General features: G+C 34.3%; 1 protein-coding gene across 1 annotated transcript in view; it reads right to left on the reverse strand.

Moving 5' to 3' along the window:
• Positions 1-1,157: 1,157 nt before the first annotated feature.
• DACH2 (dachshund family transcription factor 2) overlaps positions 1,158-17,280 on the reverse strand; it is a 638,219-nt gene continuing 622,096 nt past the window's right edge. The window contains exon 12 of the mRNA XM_060137515.1: positions 1,158-1,589. Within this exon, the coding sequence (XP_059993498.1) occupies positions 1,540-1,589 (50 nt within the window). The 3' untranslated portion in view covers positions 1,158-1,539. The remainder of the gene's footprint in view (positions 1,590-17,280) is intronic.

The following is a 17,280-nucleotide window of genomic DNA, read 5'->3' on the forward strand; positions in this document are numbered from 1 at the left end:
ATGCAACCCAGAATCAAATCACTCCCATCAATGTTAAGCCAGTGTGGATAAGTTATAGCAGATGTGGCTAAACCACAGATAGTATTGGGCCCCTGGACCCCTGAGAGTTGGGCAGCTAATGGCACAGACCTCCTCTGGTCATTGCATTAAGCTTTAGATAATGCAACCCTGAATATCATATGATTAACTATTTGGTACCCTGCTTATTGTGCTATGGTGGGGACAGGGTACACTACCAGAGCACACCTGTTTAACCAACAAAAATCCTTAGGAATCTTTCTCCTCTAGAGCAGAGGAAGAGCTTTAGCCTTTTCAGGACTCTTAAAAATTCCATAAACAAGGATGATGATGAGCTGATGGTGAGAGGAAATATTTGTGGAAGAAAGCAGTTTCCAAACAGAAGGCCTACAGTCTTTGGCCAGCTAGAAGCATTTTGGAATACAACACACCTTTTATAAGAAAGGGTGAGGAGTGGAAGTGGCACTGCACAGGAAAAACTGTGGATTCCTTGGTGAACCAGAATTTGGGTGACCTCCAGGATATTAGTAGAAATGAACCAAGGAAAAGGTGGAGACAGATTAGATAAACTGTAGGGCAGGGCTATGGTTTTGGCTTATCATTAGGCTATTTTTTTCCACTTGCTTTCATTTTTCATTAGCCTATAATGACTATTTGGAGGTAGAGGGAGACCTGGATTTTCTTTGGGCCCAAGTAGATACATGCCCTTCATATTTTCATTCACCACTGAAAACGGGAGAAACTCTTTTGAAATAATAGATATTCCGAAAATATTTTCCAGCTGTATTCACCACATTTTTCCTGCTTCCCAATACAACCCTTCCCCCTGGAAGCAGGTTACTAAGCACACACAGCCAGAAAAAGGCAATGTCGTGTGCGATTCAATAAGAACAATTGGAGACAATTGTTTCAACAGGTGAAATGGAATAAGATGCATGTTCATATTTGTTTAGAAATAATCAAACCAGAGGAAGCTTTGCAAACATGTTCTTAGTTCCTATATTTTGATTTGTGCTCTGACTCTACTTCAATAATTACAGTTGGCAATTTGGAAATAAACACTCAGTTCAATTGACAAAGTCAAAATGTTTTTATTTTGCTGAAGTTTAGCAAGTACAGTTTTAACAAAGAAGGTGTACTTTAACTTAATATATGGTAGAACAGAGAAACCATACATATGTTTCTAGTCTCTAACACACTACCACATTTTTTCCCTTAAAAGACAAAAAGCCAAGCTGAAGTGAGCATAGAAAAGCATCAAATATGGTCAAGTTACTTTAGTCATTAGGATTTAGCTCATATTCTTAAATTGGTCAATCAATTGCAAAAACAGAGTTTACGTCATTGCTTTTAAAATGTACACACGTTCTTTCTTTAAAAAAATGTAATATAGATTGAATAACTGCTTCGGTAAACAAAGCTTTGCTGATAAACACAATTGAATTAACTCCATGTTGAATAGTTTCAGAGATAAACTGGAATCACAAGCATCTTCATTTATGTAAAGCCAGCGAAGACCTTTCAGGACGAATAAAACTGTTGTGCCATTGCTAAATAGTAATAGTTACCTCCTTTAAAAAAAAGAAAACAAGTTAGTTTTTCTGAGGAATAATTCTAATACGTACTTTAAAATACTAAACATCTATCTTCACGAACTTAAATGATCTGATGTTACAGGCTTGATTTAATATTGGTAAAATTTAAAATTTCTTAACACTTCTATATGTTAATGTGTCAGTTTTCAAAGATCCTTCAAGTTGCATGCTACAGCTTCTTTTTTTCTTTCCACTGCACTGAAGACATCAAAGACTGAGAAGACTCTTCATATGCTATGATGACTATTGTTATCTACATTACTTTTCCTTTTGTACAGAATGTTATGTTTGAGATCCATATGGTTTACCAAAACAAGGAAAAAGGAATGTCTGGTTATGATCTAAGGTGATGACAGCTTTGATGAAACATTTCGTTTCCTCTCCCCAGGTTAACTGTCCATGTATACTGCATGAAGGGAGACAAGTTCTGAATATCATTTTAAACACAGTGTTTAGTGAAACTGGTATCTATTTAAATATGGGTAATCAAAAGAATCCATACCATTCTAGAGTTAGAAAATATTTGATGGTGTGGGTAAAAGTTATAGTTGGAAACAATTTCCAGAAACAATTCTACCTCTTTTTGTCCAACTTTCCTCTTTTCCATAGCCATGGCTTATAGCCCCAGTCTCTATCCAGCTACCTCATAAAAATTGGCTTTTGGTGACAAAAGCGGAACAAGGAAAGAAAGTGTGGATGATCAGTACAAATCCATCACCCAGGCTTAAAAAACACTTAAAGTCTATGTTTATATCATCTTCACATATAAAGGAAAATACATTATCATTGTTGGACTGATATACCTCATCTAAAATATTAATTCAGTCTAGTCAAAGCTTAGCACTGTCAGGAGGAAGACATACCCCTTTAATGTATAAAATCTTTAAAATATTTTTTTTTCTGTGTCAGAGGTATTGCGAGTCAGTGGAATTTTCTGGATAATACCTCAGAACCAAAAATAAAGATGTGGTAAGGTAATAGAAGAATAAAAGAATGTGGTTCTATGTTAGACCACCTGGACGTTCAGACTTCATTAGAGGGCAACCAGGCATTTTGCCTAAGAGCCCATGGAATTCACCTGAACTTTTCCAGGGAAGAAGAAAACAAAGCTTGAATTTGGGGAAACTGTGTAGTAGTCTGTCACCCTAGAGAATTGCTCAGACTCCTTTGTGGTGTCTGAGATTTTTATTCTGATAAAATTCACCAGATAGTTGCTTGTTTTCCAGTCTACCTCGTCCTCTGTATACACAGCCTAAATGTCAAAAGAAAGCTCTTCAACATCAAATAGCAGACACTCATTTTACCAGAATTGAAATTTATACAATATAGTTAAAACTTAAATCATGCAATACAAATTGAGAACATTACAAATTTGAAAACAATGGTAAAAGTAACATCCTGTAAAAAAAAAAAGGTACATAAACACAGTAACAAATGGCAAAAAGCAATCACCATCTTCCTTTAGAAAAATGCAGTTTCTGAAAAATCGCCCTCTTTTGTTATGTTTAATTTTTGTCTTTGTTAAAAAAGACAAACATTTGCCCACACCCTTCATTAAATGTGCCAGTTTATAAGGCCTATCAGGAAGTGTTTCCACAGCAGTTCAAAAATCCAAAGAAAAACTAGGCCAGCAGAAGACAGTATTAATATGAATCAGTTTTTCTACTTAGAATACAATAAGTTGAGATTTCAAAGTAGTTAAACTTTTTTCTCCAAATTTAGAGGATAGTAGCAAAATAGATTCTTGTGTAGCATGCTGTACAATGTTGACACAGATTCTGTTACTCTTTTACATATGCCAATACTGTGATCATATGGAAGGAGCCAATATTTACCTGCTAACTGACACTGATCCTTGGAGCAATCTCAAAGTTTGCCACATTTCAATTTCAAAATGCATTTTGCCTATAATATGAGTGATTTATCATTTAGTAGTAGCTGTCAAAGTAAACTCCTAGATAAAACAAAAACATCTGGAACCATAAACAGAGCAGAGCAGTAGCTGAATTTTAATCCAAACCTGGCATGCTCACTTCATTAGGAACAGGAAACAGCTAATTAGTAATTGAATGTTTCATGTTTTTAAAAGGTTTTGTACTTGAGTTCCAAACAGAGATGATCTAATATGCATTGTGGATGTAAACAAGATTAAAGATCAGGAAGAGCAATGAACAAAGCCTCTCCAGAGGAATGTTAGGGAGCTTGGGAACTTACAAGGAGTGACACACACTGACATTTCAGGAGAGCTGGCAGAGTTTATTGCTTTAAGATATATCAGATAAGTAAAAGGGGGATTCAATACACACAAATGTGACCATTTTAAAAATAAAATAGAAGGCCCATACAGTCCCTCGCTTAGCACAGCACTGCCTGACATGGGCATACCCCATGGCACAGGAGTCTGGTGTGTCCTCCTGCATACAGGAGATAAGCCTCTGCTGATAAGTTATCTTTAAAGGGCCACACCTGGTTGTTACAAACTCAAGTAAGTGTGAGACTTGCCTTTTGTGGTATATATCTGAAGCTTAAGAAAAAAAAAAAAAACTAAAATCAGGCATCACAAAGAAGGCAGGTATGTAGAAAAAGGCCAGAAGAAAATGCACGAGGATTCCTTATAGTTCAACCAAAGTCAATTAACATATATCTATTTTTAAAAAGATATTTATTTTTCAGTAACTTAATTAATTTGAAAATGCTGTTCAATTTCCCCTATAGCTCAATATATCCTGTTTGACTATCAAATAATGAGACGTTTCTGGATGTTATTTTTTAAGTCACACCTCTTTGTTATTCAATTCAGGTATTTGATATTAATAAAGTTCTAAAAAAATTTTATTTGCTTCGGTCCTTCTCCATAACTGATTTCTAATTTGGCACTATTTCACTGAATTAGGTTAAAGCAACATACCTACTCTACACAGATAGATCTTCTACAGTATGTAGAGAGAACCAGAAGCCTTAGAAAAAATTCCTTCAGAGCATGGAATGACTGGAATGTCACACTGATATGAATTAATGTGATATTTTAAAATGTGTAGGAAAGCTGGGCATTCCAGTAGAAATTGCATGTACTGCCACAGGGAACTGATTATTGGAGAATGGATAAAAACTCAGTTGGACTTTTGCATAGGATGAGTGATACTTCTGTCACATCAGAATTTAGTTCGAGGGCAGATGTAAAAATAACACAATGGATTAGGTTTTGCTTGGTGTAAAGAGGGCACTTTAGGAGGAGAGTTAATTTTTTTGATCACTAGACTACCATTTAGCACATTGGAATACTGCTCTATTAGATTCCTAGGAGGCATGAAAATAATGATGACAAGTATTTGCCACCAGCCTTTGGCCAGGTCTCCATTAAGTAAACAGTTAAAAATATTTGAGGCCATTTCCTGGGCAATTCAAGCCAAATGACCCATTGGGTTCTAACGACTGGAACATCTTAGGCATGTGGCCATGTCTAGACCAGAGGGTGAGCAGTGGAAAATATCCATGATGTGACTGACCCACCATATCTGCCTTTCTCTATTCTTAGGTGTATAGATTTTTCAGTCTGTTTGCTGGTTGATAGCTTAATGAAGAGGAAACAGTATTGGAGATGGAAAGAGAGCAGAAAAAAATAAAAGAGGTATTTTTAGTTGCTTAGGTATGTGTTTTTATCATTGCCTTCTTTACAGTAAGGAATATGCTAGTAGAAAGGTGTTAAATGACTTGCTCCACCATCAACAAATCAAAGGAAGAACTAAGTGTGGTAAAACCTACAAACTAGAGCTCTCCATATTTCCTTAGAGAACTGTACAAGCAACGTGTTTCTTTCAGAAAGGTGATCTCCAAAGCAATGCTAACAAATATGGATCATTTGCACAAATGAATTACCTCCTCACGTTAATGCCTGTTAAATCTCGGGTCAGCCAAATATAAAGCTATTTCATAGTAATCATAGCTTAAAGTGGGTGTGTCTGCATTTTAATTTCTGTCACAGCATTTAGAAATAGAATTTTCTATGTCTTAAAAATTCTTCCACCTACTTACCCCCTAGGATGCTCTCTGGTTTAATGTAATAATGTTTATGAAGCACTATGAACTCCATGGAAGAAAGGGGTTATAGAAGTGTAAAGTATCAAGTTCAATCATCATTATGATTATCCCCTAAACACTTGTGAAGCCCATTCTCTAACACATTTTTCCTGTACGTGCCAGGTTCTAATTAACAGGAATGAACAAATAGTAATAGATGGTTCCATATTTTAAGAATTTGAGTATGAATTTTAAAGAATTACAGCACTAGATAAGCAGGTAACTGCTACAGCACCCTATTCGTGCCTATGATCAGTTGGAGTTCCGGCATCAGTGTTCAGGCTGCACAGAAAAAACAATAAAACCGGTCAAAATTTCATTCCAACAAAGAAAATCCAAAATCTACTTAATGAACTTCACTAAAAACCACAAATTGGCTTTATAGTATTTTGCTGTGCTATATATGTTCAATATTTGAATAAATCTGTGTGTAATAAATGTATTATTTTATTACACATATCCCTTAATCATATATTTATTGATGTGGGCCTCGTTCTATTAAAAACAAAATTATACAAAGGTGAGCAAAACTGTAGATTTACAGTAATTTGAAGCTTAAGTAAATTCTCTGGGTGCGATATTAACAATATAAAAATGGTGTAAATGATATTTCCTAACTCTAAAATATGCTTATGAGCCTCTTGTGCATGTTCTACTGCTTTACAACCTGCAGTGAAATGCATGACTAGCTTAATAAGCAAGCCATTTAAAAAGTTTTTTTTTCCCCTTCACAGTCTAAAACATGAGTAAAGATCCACACCGTTTTCTCTGAATCAAAATCTTTGTTAATGATTGCAATTTCCTTTCAGGGTGAGATTTCCTTCCCTGACAGGATGTTATTTAAAAGTAACTTCTCACTATTTTTTGAAAACTACCAAGAAACATGTCTATAACATTTTTGAAGGCTTAAATTTAAGTTTAGAAAAAATTACATTTTCTACCCAGAGCTCATATTTCCTTCCAAGTGTTGGGTCACCACTAATTCACTTATATAAACAAAGGGATTTCCTTAAAAACTACTAGGCTTCATCACAGGCATACTTTGAGCTATCAAACCTTTATTTTGGTGGGTAGCTAACTTATTCTTGAACAGATGCCAATATTTTATAAATGATTTCTCCTGCTAAGTATTAAGTTTTATGCTTTCTGTTTTCTTGAAGTTGCCTAATTAGTGATATGTTTCTAATTTTCAAATGGGCATTATGTTATATGGCACTAAATAAGATCACATTTAAAAGATCATGCTTTCCTGACCTGAGTAAGAGAAAGAAAAAAAAACATGCTGGTTAATGCTCCACTTTAGTCTTAGGTTCAATCCAAATTAAATACGCAATTATTTATATGAAGTTTACTTCAATTGTCAAACATGTTCAGAATGGGACATTCTCAAATCAAATAAGCAACAGTACTGAGGTTAGTTGGGGGTCCAGTTAGATATTAGGACAGTAATATAAATACAGTGCTTCTAATCTGTGAGTAGGAAAAGTAGAACTTTGCAAGATAGGGGCAGATAAATAAAAGTATAGCATTTGATTTGTCTTTCTCTAGAGAAAAGCATTGTTTTAGAGTCATTTTTCAGAAAGGTCTAGTGCTTATTTTTATAATGTAGCACTTATTCAAAAAAAATGGAGGTTTAGTGAAAATAATAACCACTTAGCCTTATTAGCCCTAAAAAATTTCGGACTTATACTTTAATCAAAACAAAGACCACTAGAGAAAGGACTTGAGGATATGGGGAGGGGGAAAGTTAAGCTGTGACAAAGCGAGGGAGTGGCAAGGACATATATACACTACCAAACGTAAAATAAATAGCTAGTGGGAAGCAGCCCGATAGCACAGGGAGGTCAGCTCGGTGCTTTGTGACCACCTAGAGGGATGGGATAGGGAGGGTGGGAGGGAGGGAGATGTAAGAGGGAAGAGATATGGGAACATATGTATATGTATAACTAATTCACTTTGTCATAAAGCAGAAACTAACACACCACTGTAAGCAATTATACTCCAATAAAGATGTAAAAAAAATTAAAATAAAAAAGAATAATAATAAAAAAAGACCAGTACAAGTCGATTTTCTTTGCAAATGGTATAATAATGGAGTATCAACCTCTCTCACTTGCATTTAACTCACTTTGTTTTTGTGAATTAATTCTTTAATATACGCTTTTCTCTTTTATTTACTCTCTAGTTCTTGTAAGAAACACCCTAGAAAGGGATATGGCTATCTTCCTATTCTCATATGAGGATAAAATATAAAAATATATTTACCACAACTGTACACAGAAGAACATATGTTTTAGAGATGGTTTTATATATCAATTATATGTCAATTATTTCACCCTTATTAAAATCTACATATACAAACACAAATGTTAACTTCATATGTATTTTATAGGGCATAGAATAATAATATACTGTATTTATACTTGTCAAAGAGTATGGATCTAACTTATTGACGAGGAGGATTAGGCAAATATTACTATTTTACTAAAATTAAGGGAGCGAGAAATTGAATGACTTCTCAATGTTAGTTAACTGAGTTAGCCAGTTAGTAACTGAGAAACCTTGACTACTAGACTTCTTCCCACCACTTCATTGTGCTTCCTATAGACCAGTTATAAAACAGCAACGAAAGTGCATGTGTTCAATACACAGACCTGCAAATTTTGAGCTACACTAAGAGCTCTAGAAATATGTGAACTCTACTTTCTAGCTGGGAGGAGAAAGAAAGAGAAAGGAGAATAAATAAAAACTAGTATTCATGGAATGCTATGTTAGGAGCCATACTAAGTCATTCTAAGCACTTATGTCATATGTAGAATGCCATATTCTTTCACTACTTCTTGTTGTAGATGATGTCATGGTAAAAAAGAAGTAAGCTACTTACGTGCTATGTCATTGCTGTAAAAAAATCTAGGGTCGTTATCACCTACCTTCCATAAGTACAGTTACAAAATGGATTTGTAAGATCAAATTTACTTGAGATTTGTACAGGATGCATATTGGAAATATTTTAATGTAATAATTATTTTTTATTTTTATTATTGAGCTGTAACACAAGTCTTTCATTGGCTGTATGTAATGCAAATATTTCTTCCCAGTCTTTGACTTGTCTTTTGATTTTCTTGACATCTTTGGATGAACAGATTTTAAAATCTTTTATGAAACCCAATTAACAATTTTTCATGGTTAGTGCTTTTTATGTCCTTTCTAAAAAGACTTTGCCTAATCAAAGTTTGCAAAGATACTCTTCTAAGTTTTCTTCTAGAAGCTTTATAGTTTTAGCTTTTGTTTGTTTTCTTGCTTTTTAGGCTGGTTTTAGCTTTTTATTTATTTATTTTTTGGCTGCACCATTTGGCTTGCGGGATCTTAGTTACCTGACCAGGGATCGAACCCGCGCCCCCTACAGTGGAAGCACAGAGTCTTAACCACTGGACCGCGAGTAAAATTCTTAATGTAATATTTAAAAGTAGAACTATGTTCTCCTTTTTATAACTTTTAGCTACTCCTTTTGTATGCTGAAATGTTAGAAAAACACTGTAATTTCTCAATTCAAAGTAATCATAAAATGGAATCAAAATATGGAGAAAAATGAAAATGAGAGTAATGGAAAAACATTAAATGTTAATTTGAACAATGTTAAAAATGAACACATCCAACATTTCCCATAGAAGGTTGAAATGCAGTTACCAAGAGATTGTAAGATTTGAGTTGCAGGCTTTGCCTCACTCATTTAATTTTTAAATTTTTTTAATATCTGTATTGGAGTATAATTGCTTTACAATGGTGTGTTAGTTTCTGCTTTATAACAAAGTGAATCAGTTATACATATGCATATATCCCCAGTTCTCTTCCCTCTTGCATCTCCCTCCCTCCCAGCCTCCATATCCCACCCCTCTAGGTGGTCACAAAGGACGGAGCTGATCTCCCTGGCCTCACTCATTTTAAATAGTTACTCACCAATGCTAAGATCAACATGACATTCATTTGTATTGTTTTAAAGAAAATAAGAGCACTTAAATTATGGGAGAATAGGGAAATAGAGAAGAAATGTTTATTAAAAAAATGATGCTTTCTTAAAAGCTAATAGAGGAATTGGTGAAAGCGTTATCCAAATAACCATTTGTATAACTGAGGTAAAGTAGATTCCAACTTAAGTATGTGGATTACTACTGGTGTTAATCTTCAAACATTAAACAAGTAAATCATAAACTTTGTGATTAACAGATTAAGGAATGTCAAGGAGGTCTGTAAAAAATTCTAAACAACGTTTTTCTTTAAATTCACTTTAATTTCCAAAATTGAATGTTACATGGCCATCAAAAATGAGAAAAAAGTTCCTGAGAGCAACAAATAAAACTTTCTGCTAATGGCCTACAGAAAAGAATCCTAGCCTAAAATTAGATAACTGAAAATCTGTTAAGGCCTCATTCCTATAGGGTGATGTGAGTTTAGCCACAAATAGAAAAGTTTCTTTCTACTCCTACTTCAGCTTCTCTACATAGTTTTAAATAGAAAAGAGAGATTGCATTTGTGTAATTTTTGTAAGTATTACCCCAATCTATGCAAAGTTTTAAGGCAGAAGTGATTATTAAATTATAGTGGCTTTAGTCTATTTTGGTTAATTAACTACAAACTGGAGAAGCCTTTCCCCACCCCAGCCCTGCTGCATTGTTTTGCATGGGAGAATATTAAAGTCTAGCTAAATATCCTAGCTAGCTTACTAACTATGAGAGATTTTTACAGATTTGGATTGATAGTAATATTATCAATATGGATTGATAGTGAAAACAATGGGTAAGGGAGTTAAGATTCCTGTGTTTTAGAACCCACTACCAATAGCAAGCCAATTAACTTCTCTTGGGTTATTTTCCTACTTATAAAATAGGGGTTAATTATACCTTTCTTAAATATCACACAGGAATAATCCTGCTAGAGGATGTGTGGATTAAGAATGGGACAGGGCTTCCCTGGTGGCGCAGTGGTTGAGAGTCCGCCTGCCGATGCAGGGGACACGGGTTCGTGCCCCGGTCCGGGAAGATCCCACATGCTGCGGAGCGGCTAGGCCCGTGAGCCATGGCAGCTGAGCCTGCGCATCCGGAGCCTGTGCTCCGCAATGGGAGAGGCCACAACAGTGAGAGGCCCGTGTACCGCAAAAAAAAAAAAAAAAAAGAATGGCACAAAGACAAGTTCCTCTTTATGATGGAATATGTTACCAATGAGAGAGCTAGCAGTAATCCTGGACTTGCAACATTTTATGTAATGGAACAAGAAAACCTAGCCAAATCTAAAAAGAAAAAATCAAAGTCTTCAAAGTGAAGGGAGACTGGGAGGAACTGGGAAGGAAGACATTTTGAATGGATTTATTATTTTGGTTTCTGGATCCAGCCAGGCCTGAATCTATCCTCTGAAGTGTCAGTTAAGTCACCCAATAAATTACCTTTTAAAATTAAGCCCCCCAATAAATAAAAAAGAAAAATAATGGCAAAATCTCACCAGGTTATACAAATATTAGGTATTGTCTTTCTTTTTTCACTGTTCCAATTTTAGAATATCAATTCCTCATTCCAAGAGTGATAAGCATCTTGGCATAGAACCATCTCACATCAACATGTCAGTAATATAATAATTTTATTTTTAAGTGATGTGACAACAGTGGCCTATGATTACAGCCTTCTATGAAAATGCTGTCTGTTTTCTTAATTAAAACAGAGATGTGAAAGTGAAAAATAAAACTAAACTTTTAATTCAAGAAAGGCTTTCCTTTTGCATGTTCCTTAGGTGTATCTGGGTTGGTAAGTGGGATAGGGTGACTCTTCCGCTTAAAAAATTGTATTGCATACGTAAAGAGGATGGGGCATAAAGTGACTAAACAGTTATACAAGTTGAGTTAAACAACTCATCCTATACTATAGTCAGAAAGACCTGTTAATGAATTACCCCTGTAGACTCTAAAATGCTTAGTAGCAGAATACCCTATTGTTATTTTGTCTTGCAAGTCTCACTATCTTGCTGTCCCTACAACTACAATTTCATCTATTATGTGAGTGAGATATAGCTAGACTTGTAAGTCTTAGATCTGTAGATGAGATTTTATGTTATCATCATAATTAGCATGACAGCCTTTTAGTCACTGCAAATATTCTTTTAACAATGCGGTGGTAAGTGGTGCAAGCCACTCCATGAAAACCAGGCCCTAAAGTATCAAGTAATGTTTGTCACATCCTCCTAAGAAAGAAATAGAAGCATAATGTGTGCTATAATCTGACAGGTATTTCACAGCAAAGAGGTATGACATGGGCTGGGAGGTACAATCAGTTAAAATAAAGATCCTGTGGAGGATGAAGAAAACGAGAGACAAATACTTCCTGGAATAGAAAGGAAAAAGAATGAGGCCATATAATGAATCTTACAGGAAAAAAAAATGTTGCTGCTTTAGAGAAAGATGCTAGGATTTTTTCTGTGGGGTGTGCGCTACAGCCTTTTCACACTCTATGATGGCAGTTGCAGTAAAGTTTCTTTGGGTAGTAAAAGTCTCCCTCTCTCAAAGGACATATTTATGAGGAAAGAGGACCCACTTCCCACAATCCTTATAATTGCTGGCATGCTATGTATTTCTACTTTATAAGAGAACTTTTCTACTTAACACTGGGAATATTATAGTGCCTATGTATATCTTTCAACACAAGACAAGACATTAAAGGGGAGGGAAATGAATGGTTATGAGGGTAGGGCAGGAAATAGTCTATAGAACCCCTAGAGAAAGATGTAAACCACACTCTGGTGGAAGTTAGGAGAAAAGCCTGTAGAGAAATTCTATCTGTTCTCCTTTTAGTTTTTCTTGTCATATCACATACATGGCAAGAAATCATATGTTGATTTCTCTTTTCCAGTCCCCTTACTTGCCCCTACCATCACTTTCCTTGCTATTTTATCAAATCCTGCAATGGCAATCTTAGCCCAAGGGTAATTGTTTTCAATAAATATTGGTATGGCATCTTAAGCTCTTTGGAAAAATGTAGTTTTAGTTATCAAGTGAGCAACAAAGAGAGAAGATAATGAGGTATCAAAGGTCAAGGAAGGATAAACACTGTTCAAATTGATTTTGAGAAAAATGGATAAGAATATACATATTCATATATATTTCATAGTATATATTTAAAATTCTATACTATAAATATATGTATATTAAATTACATTGTAAAATATGTGTTCTTATTAACATAGAGATGTTAAAATTGTGTCTGTTGTTTTTAGAGTCAAATAACACTTTAGTCACTTTGCTTTAATTCTTCAGTGGCATCTTCACCAAATGCTGCATAGATGAGATCATGGATTTTACATATCAGAACGGTAAGTTTATACTCTTTGAATAAGCTCCCACATTTTTTTTCTGAACAAAAATGATTCAGAGGGAACAAATGGTTTAATACGTTTATTTTTTACATCTAATTTTGCTTAACTTTGACATGTAGGTTGGATTTCTTATCTACTTCTGGTGTGTTAGTATCAAAAAGAAGGGAAAATTATTCAAGATTCCACCATATATCTGAAAAAATATCAGATGAAAAATATATTCCAGTGTTAAACCATTTTGTGTCATTGTCAAGCATGTAGGCAAAAAAACAAATGTAAAAATGATTCAAAGATATTGACATTCCTTTTGCAAAAGCAGCTCCTAGTGTTTTTGTATTGTTTTGTTTTCTTCCCAAACAAATGCAGTGGCAGAAATGGGAATAATGCGTCATTGTGTGCCCTTGTACTTTATGATGATATTTCCTCTGAACTTTTTAAAAAATTATTTTATTTTGTTACTAGAAAGTCAGTTCATGAAGGCTGTTATCTGTTTTCTAAAATATAGAAGTTTCATATTCTGGATTTGTTTTGTCTATTATTATTATTAAGATGATGATATCAATTTTCGAAAACTAAAGAAACATGCACTGTACCAGTAGCCCCTAACAATGAAATATAGTCATAAAAAGTTAACTAAGGTATAAACATGCAAAAGGAGAAGTCTCCCTGTGATCATAAAATGATGTTATTTTCTGTTCAGCAGTTCATGCTGCTGCTGTTCATGCTAATTAATTAAAGGAGCTGTTGCTGTAATGTGCAAACAGGGAATCTGAGAAACTGAGAGCGCTTTTAGGTCTCCAAGTGAAGTTAAGTCAATCCGGGCATGGGCAATCAAAGGTAATGAAATCACTTGTCAGTGCTAAGCTTGCAAAAACTGTGAAGTTTGACTAGGGAGTAAAAGGATTATAATTAGATTTCCAATAGGATAATAACTAAATGGCAGAATGCAGTAAAGAGAAAATATTACTTTGTTAGCTAATGGTACTGCTGTTTGGTTTTAGTTTTTATCAGCTCACTTGTTGTTGTGCTAATTTAATTTGTTTTTATCAGCAAAAATGCACTACGCAAATGGTACTTGAATGTCATTTGCAAAAATCATTGATCTGAAGGTACACTTAATGACACCTGGTATGTTTATTTTATGTGAAACGGAGATTGGTTGATAAGATGGTTGATGTTCTGTCTTGTGGGCCCCTAACTGAGTTATGGGAATCTGTGTGGGAGGATATTAGTGTATATCCTTCACTGCCAGCAATAGTGGACACCGCTATCAGAGTGGGTGTGTATTCATTTTTTAATCACCTTAAAATATACAGGAGGAGTTGCTATCATAGACTGCTAAAATATAAGGGATACAGAAACCCTTTTATCAGAAAGTGATCTATGCATGATACCTTGTCTGTCAAACATTCAAAGCATAAAAGACATAAAATAACTAAGCTGAAGAGATTTAGAATACATATAAGAATCCTAGTACATGGGCAGTTTGTGGAAATTATCATAAAACTATATATGAGTTTTTTTTTTTAGTTATTTTACTATTTATTTACTTATTTGGCTGCACCACGTGGCATGTGGGATCTTTGTTCCCTGACCAGGGATCAAACCTGCACCTGTTGCATTGGAAACACGGAGTCTTAACCACTGGACCTTCAGCGAAGGCTCCTATATATGACTTTATTACTTCTAATGATGGCCAAGCAACATTCTTCCAAGTCCTCTTAAGGAAATGTCACAAAACGACTAACTGAATTTCAGAGAAAAAGCACTAAGGGAATAATAGATTTCTATCCAGCAGAGCTATTGACAATAGGAAAAGACTTCACTGATGCTGGAATTGTTTGTTGTGATGAAGATGAGTTGTGGAAATGACATTGGATTGGCATGCATGAATTGAACCTCACAAACAATGCTGGGAAATAATCTTCCAAGTTAAAAAATGGGTAATTGAGGGAAGTGAAAAAGATGAAAACAGTATCAAAATATGTCACAAAAGAAAGGAACGATAACACACAAGAGCAAAATTATTAGGCAGAATGGAAAAATAATGGTTAAGCTTGCATTTTGTTTTCCAAGCATAATACATTTTCTTTAGTTCATAGGTACATATAAAAGTAATCTTTCAATTCTGAACATCTTAAACAAAAAAGTAATATTATTGAGATTTTTTTTGGTAATTATTTGAATTGATTGATTTGATGAATTATATTTAACTCTGATAATATTTTCTGGCACCTATTCCCCTGGAATAGAATAAATTGGTTTTGCTCATAAAATAATTTCTTTTAGATATTAAATTGTGACTCTACTCTCATATTAATAAAAGGAATTTACCCTAGTTTTTCATAAATTGATGATAGGAACTTTATCATTTACCATGCTTAAATGCTGTTCTAAGAGATGTGGGAATGTGTACTTTTTCATTTTTACCACTTTTATCAAGAATACTATTTAACATAACCTAAAAGACAGACAGTTAGTAAGAATTATTAACCCACCATACTTTACCATATATTGAGAATATTAACCACAAATTCTAGACAATTTGATTTGTAATTTGAAAAAATATATATAAAAGTTAATCCCCTTGCTTTAAAATATGTTCCATCTCAATCCTTTTAAAGGTAGAGCTAATTCTCTCCTGTTTACCCAGTAAAAACTAGGAAAGCTTATTAATAGTATGCTCACTGAAAACAAATATTAAATGTGTCCTCTCCTAATCACAAATTAATATGCAAAAGCCATTCTTTGGAGACTCCATTAAAATAAAAAACTGAGCCAAATAGTGAATCTAGCTTTTCCTTATATCACCTAACTGACTTTCCATGGATAAGTTATCTGTTGTTTGTTGCATGGAAATGAAGCAACAACTTTAGGACAGTTCAAAAATTTATATTTATCTCAGAGTTAGAAAGTTAGTAGAAAGATGTTACTACTGTGAACTAAAAGAATTATATATATATATATATATATATATATATATATATATATATATAACAAACAGCAATAAATTGGGAGTATAGGATTAAAGGATAATGAAGGATAATTAAAGGAAAAAAAAGATACAACCCAGTGATGGTTTACCTCTTACAGTTACAAAGCTGCCCTTACATCCCACAAAGAAAGGTTCAATCAAGCTCAATGCTCCTTAAAGACTGGGTCTATATGTGTGTGTCACAGATTCAGAAGGGATCAAATGCTTCAGACTTGTTCAACCCTACCTTAGCTCTATGGTGGCAACCACAACTAGTGGGGCTTTATTTATATGTTTCACTGTGGTGTACTGATTGGATAAACACTGAGTCCCATCCAAATTGGCTTTGCTCACACAAACAGAGCCTTTAAGTTGAGGGAAGAAAGCAGGTAAGCAAAAGAGGGATAAGAAACAGCAAAAGCTTTATTGAGTGAGCTAAACATGCATGCTTTCACAAAAGTTAATGCATTAATTAGTTCTATCCAGCTGCAGCAGAATCAGGCATTACCAGAAGATCCATGATCTCTAACACTCCTGGTTTTGCAAAGATGATGTGCAAAACTACCTGAGTCAAGATTTCTAAATTTTCTGAAGTTGCCGTACAAAATGGTGACCCACAGATGAACCCACATGGATCTTTTGGTCACATCCAGTTCTGTTGCCTTCATAGATATCTGTCATTACACCGTGAAAAGGCACTGATTAGTTAAACATCCAGCAGGCAACCTTTCTATGGTTGTCTTCTTTTTTGAAAGTTAGGAAATCGTTTTCTCATGGAGATCCTTTTCTTTTTTATTAGAGTGAGACATGAATGTGAAAATAAATGTAATCTGCATACAGAGGGCTAGAAAACTGCATGAGAAAGACACTGAAAATCTCCAGTGGTCAATTTTTATTTTTAGCTGTCTTTGCGCTCCAATGAGACTATATTGATTTTTTCCCCTATTTTCTTACTACTAAATACTTTTAAAAATATTATAAAGGATCGAAACAGTTGTGGGAATCCTGTAAATTATGTATTACAAGTCCTGCTCTTATTTTCATATTTAGTTGGTTTCAAAAAGTATCTAAAATTAGCATCAGGACTTAAATATTGATAAAAATGTTGCCTAGAATACTTTGCAAATATTGATAGGTTACGATTATTCTACCTGTGTCATTTACAAACAGTAAAGTAGTAAGATTTAAAAAGCATATTATTTTATACTTCTGAAAGGTAAATTATATTCACATTTTGCATTTTTAGAATATGCCTAACATATA

The sequence above is a fragment of the Lagenorhynchus albirostris genome, chromosome X, assembly GCF_949774975.1.
Source record: "Lagenorhynchus albirostris chromosome X, mLagAlb1.1, whole genome shotgun sequence".
NCBI lineage: Eukaryota > Metazoa > Chordata > Mammalia > Artiodactyla > Delphinidae > Lagenorhynchus > Lagenorhynchus albirostris.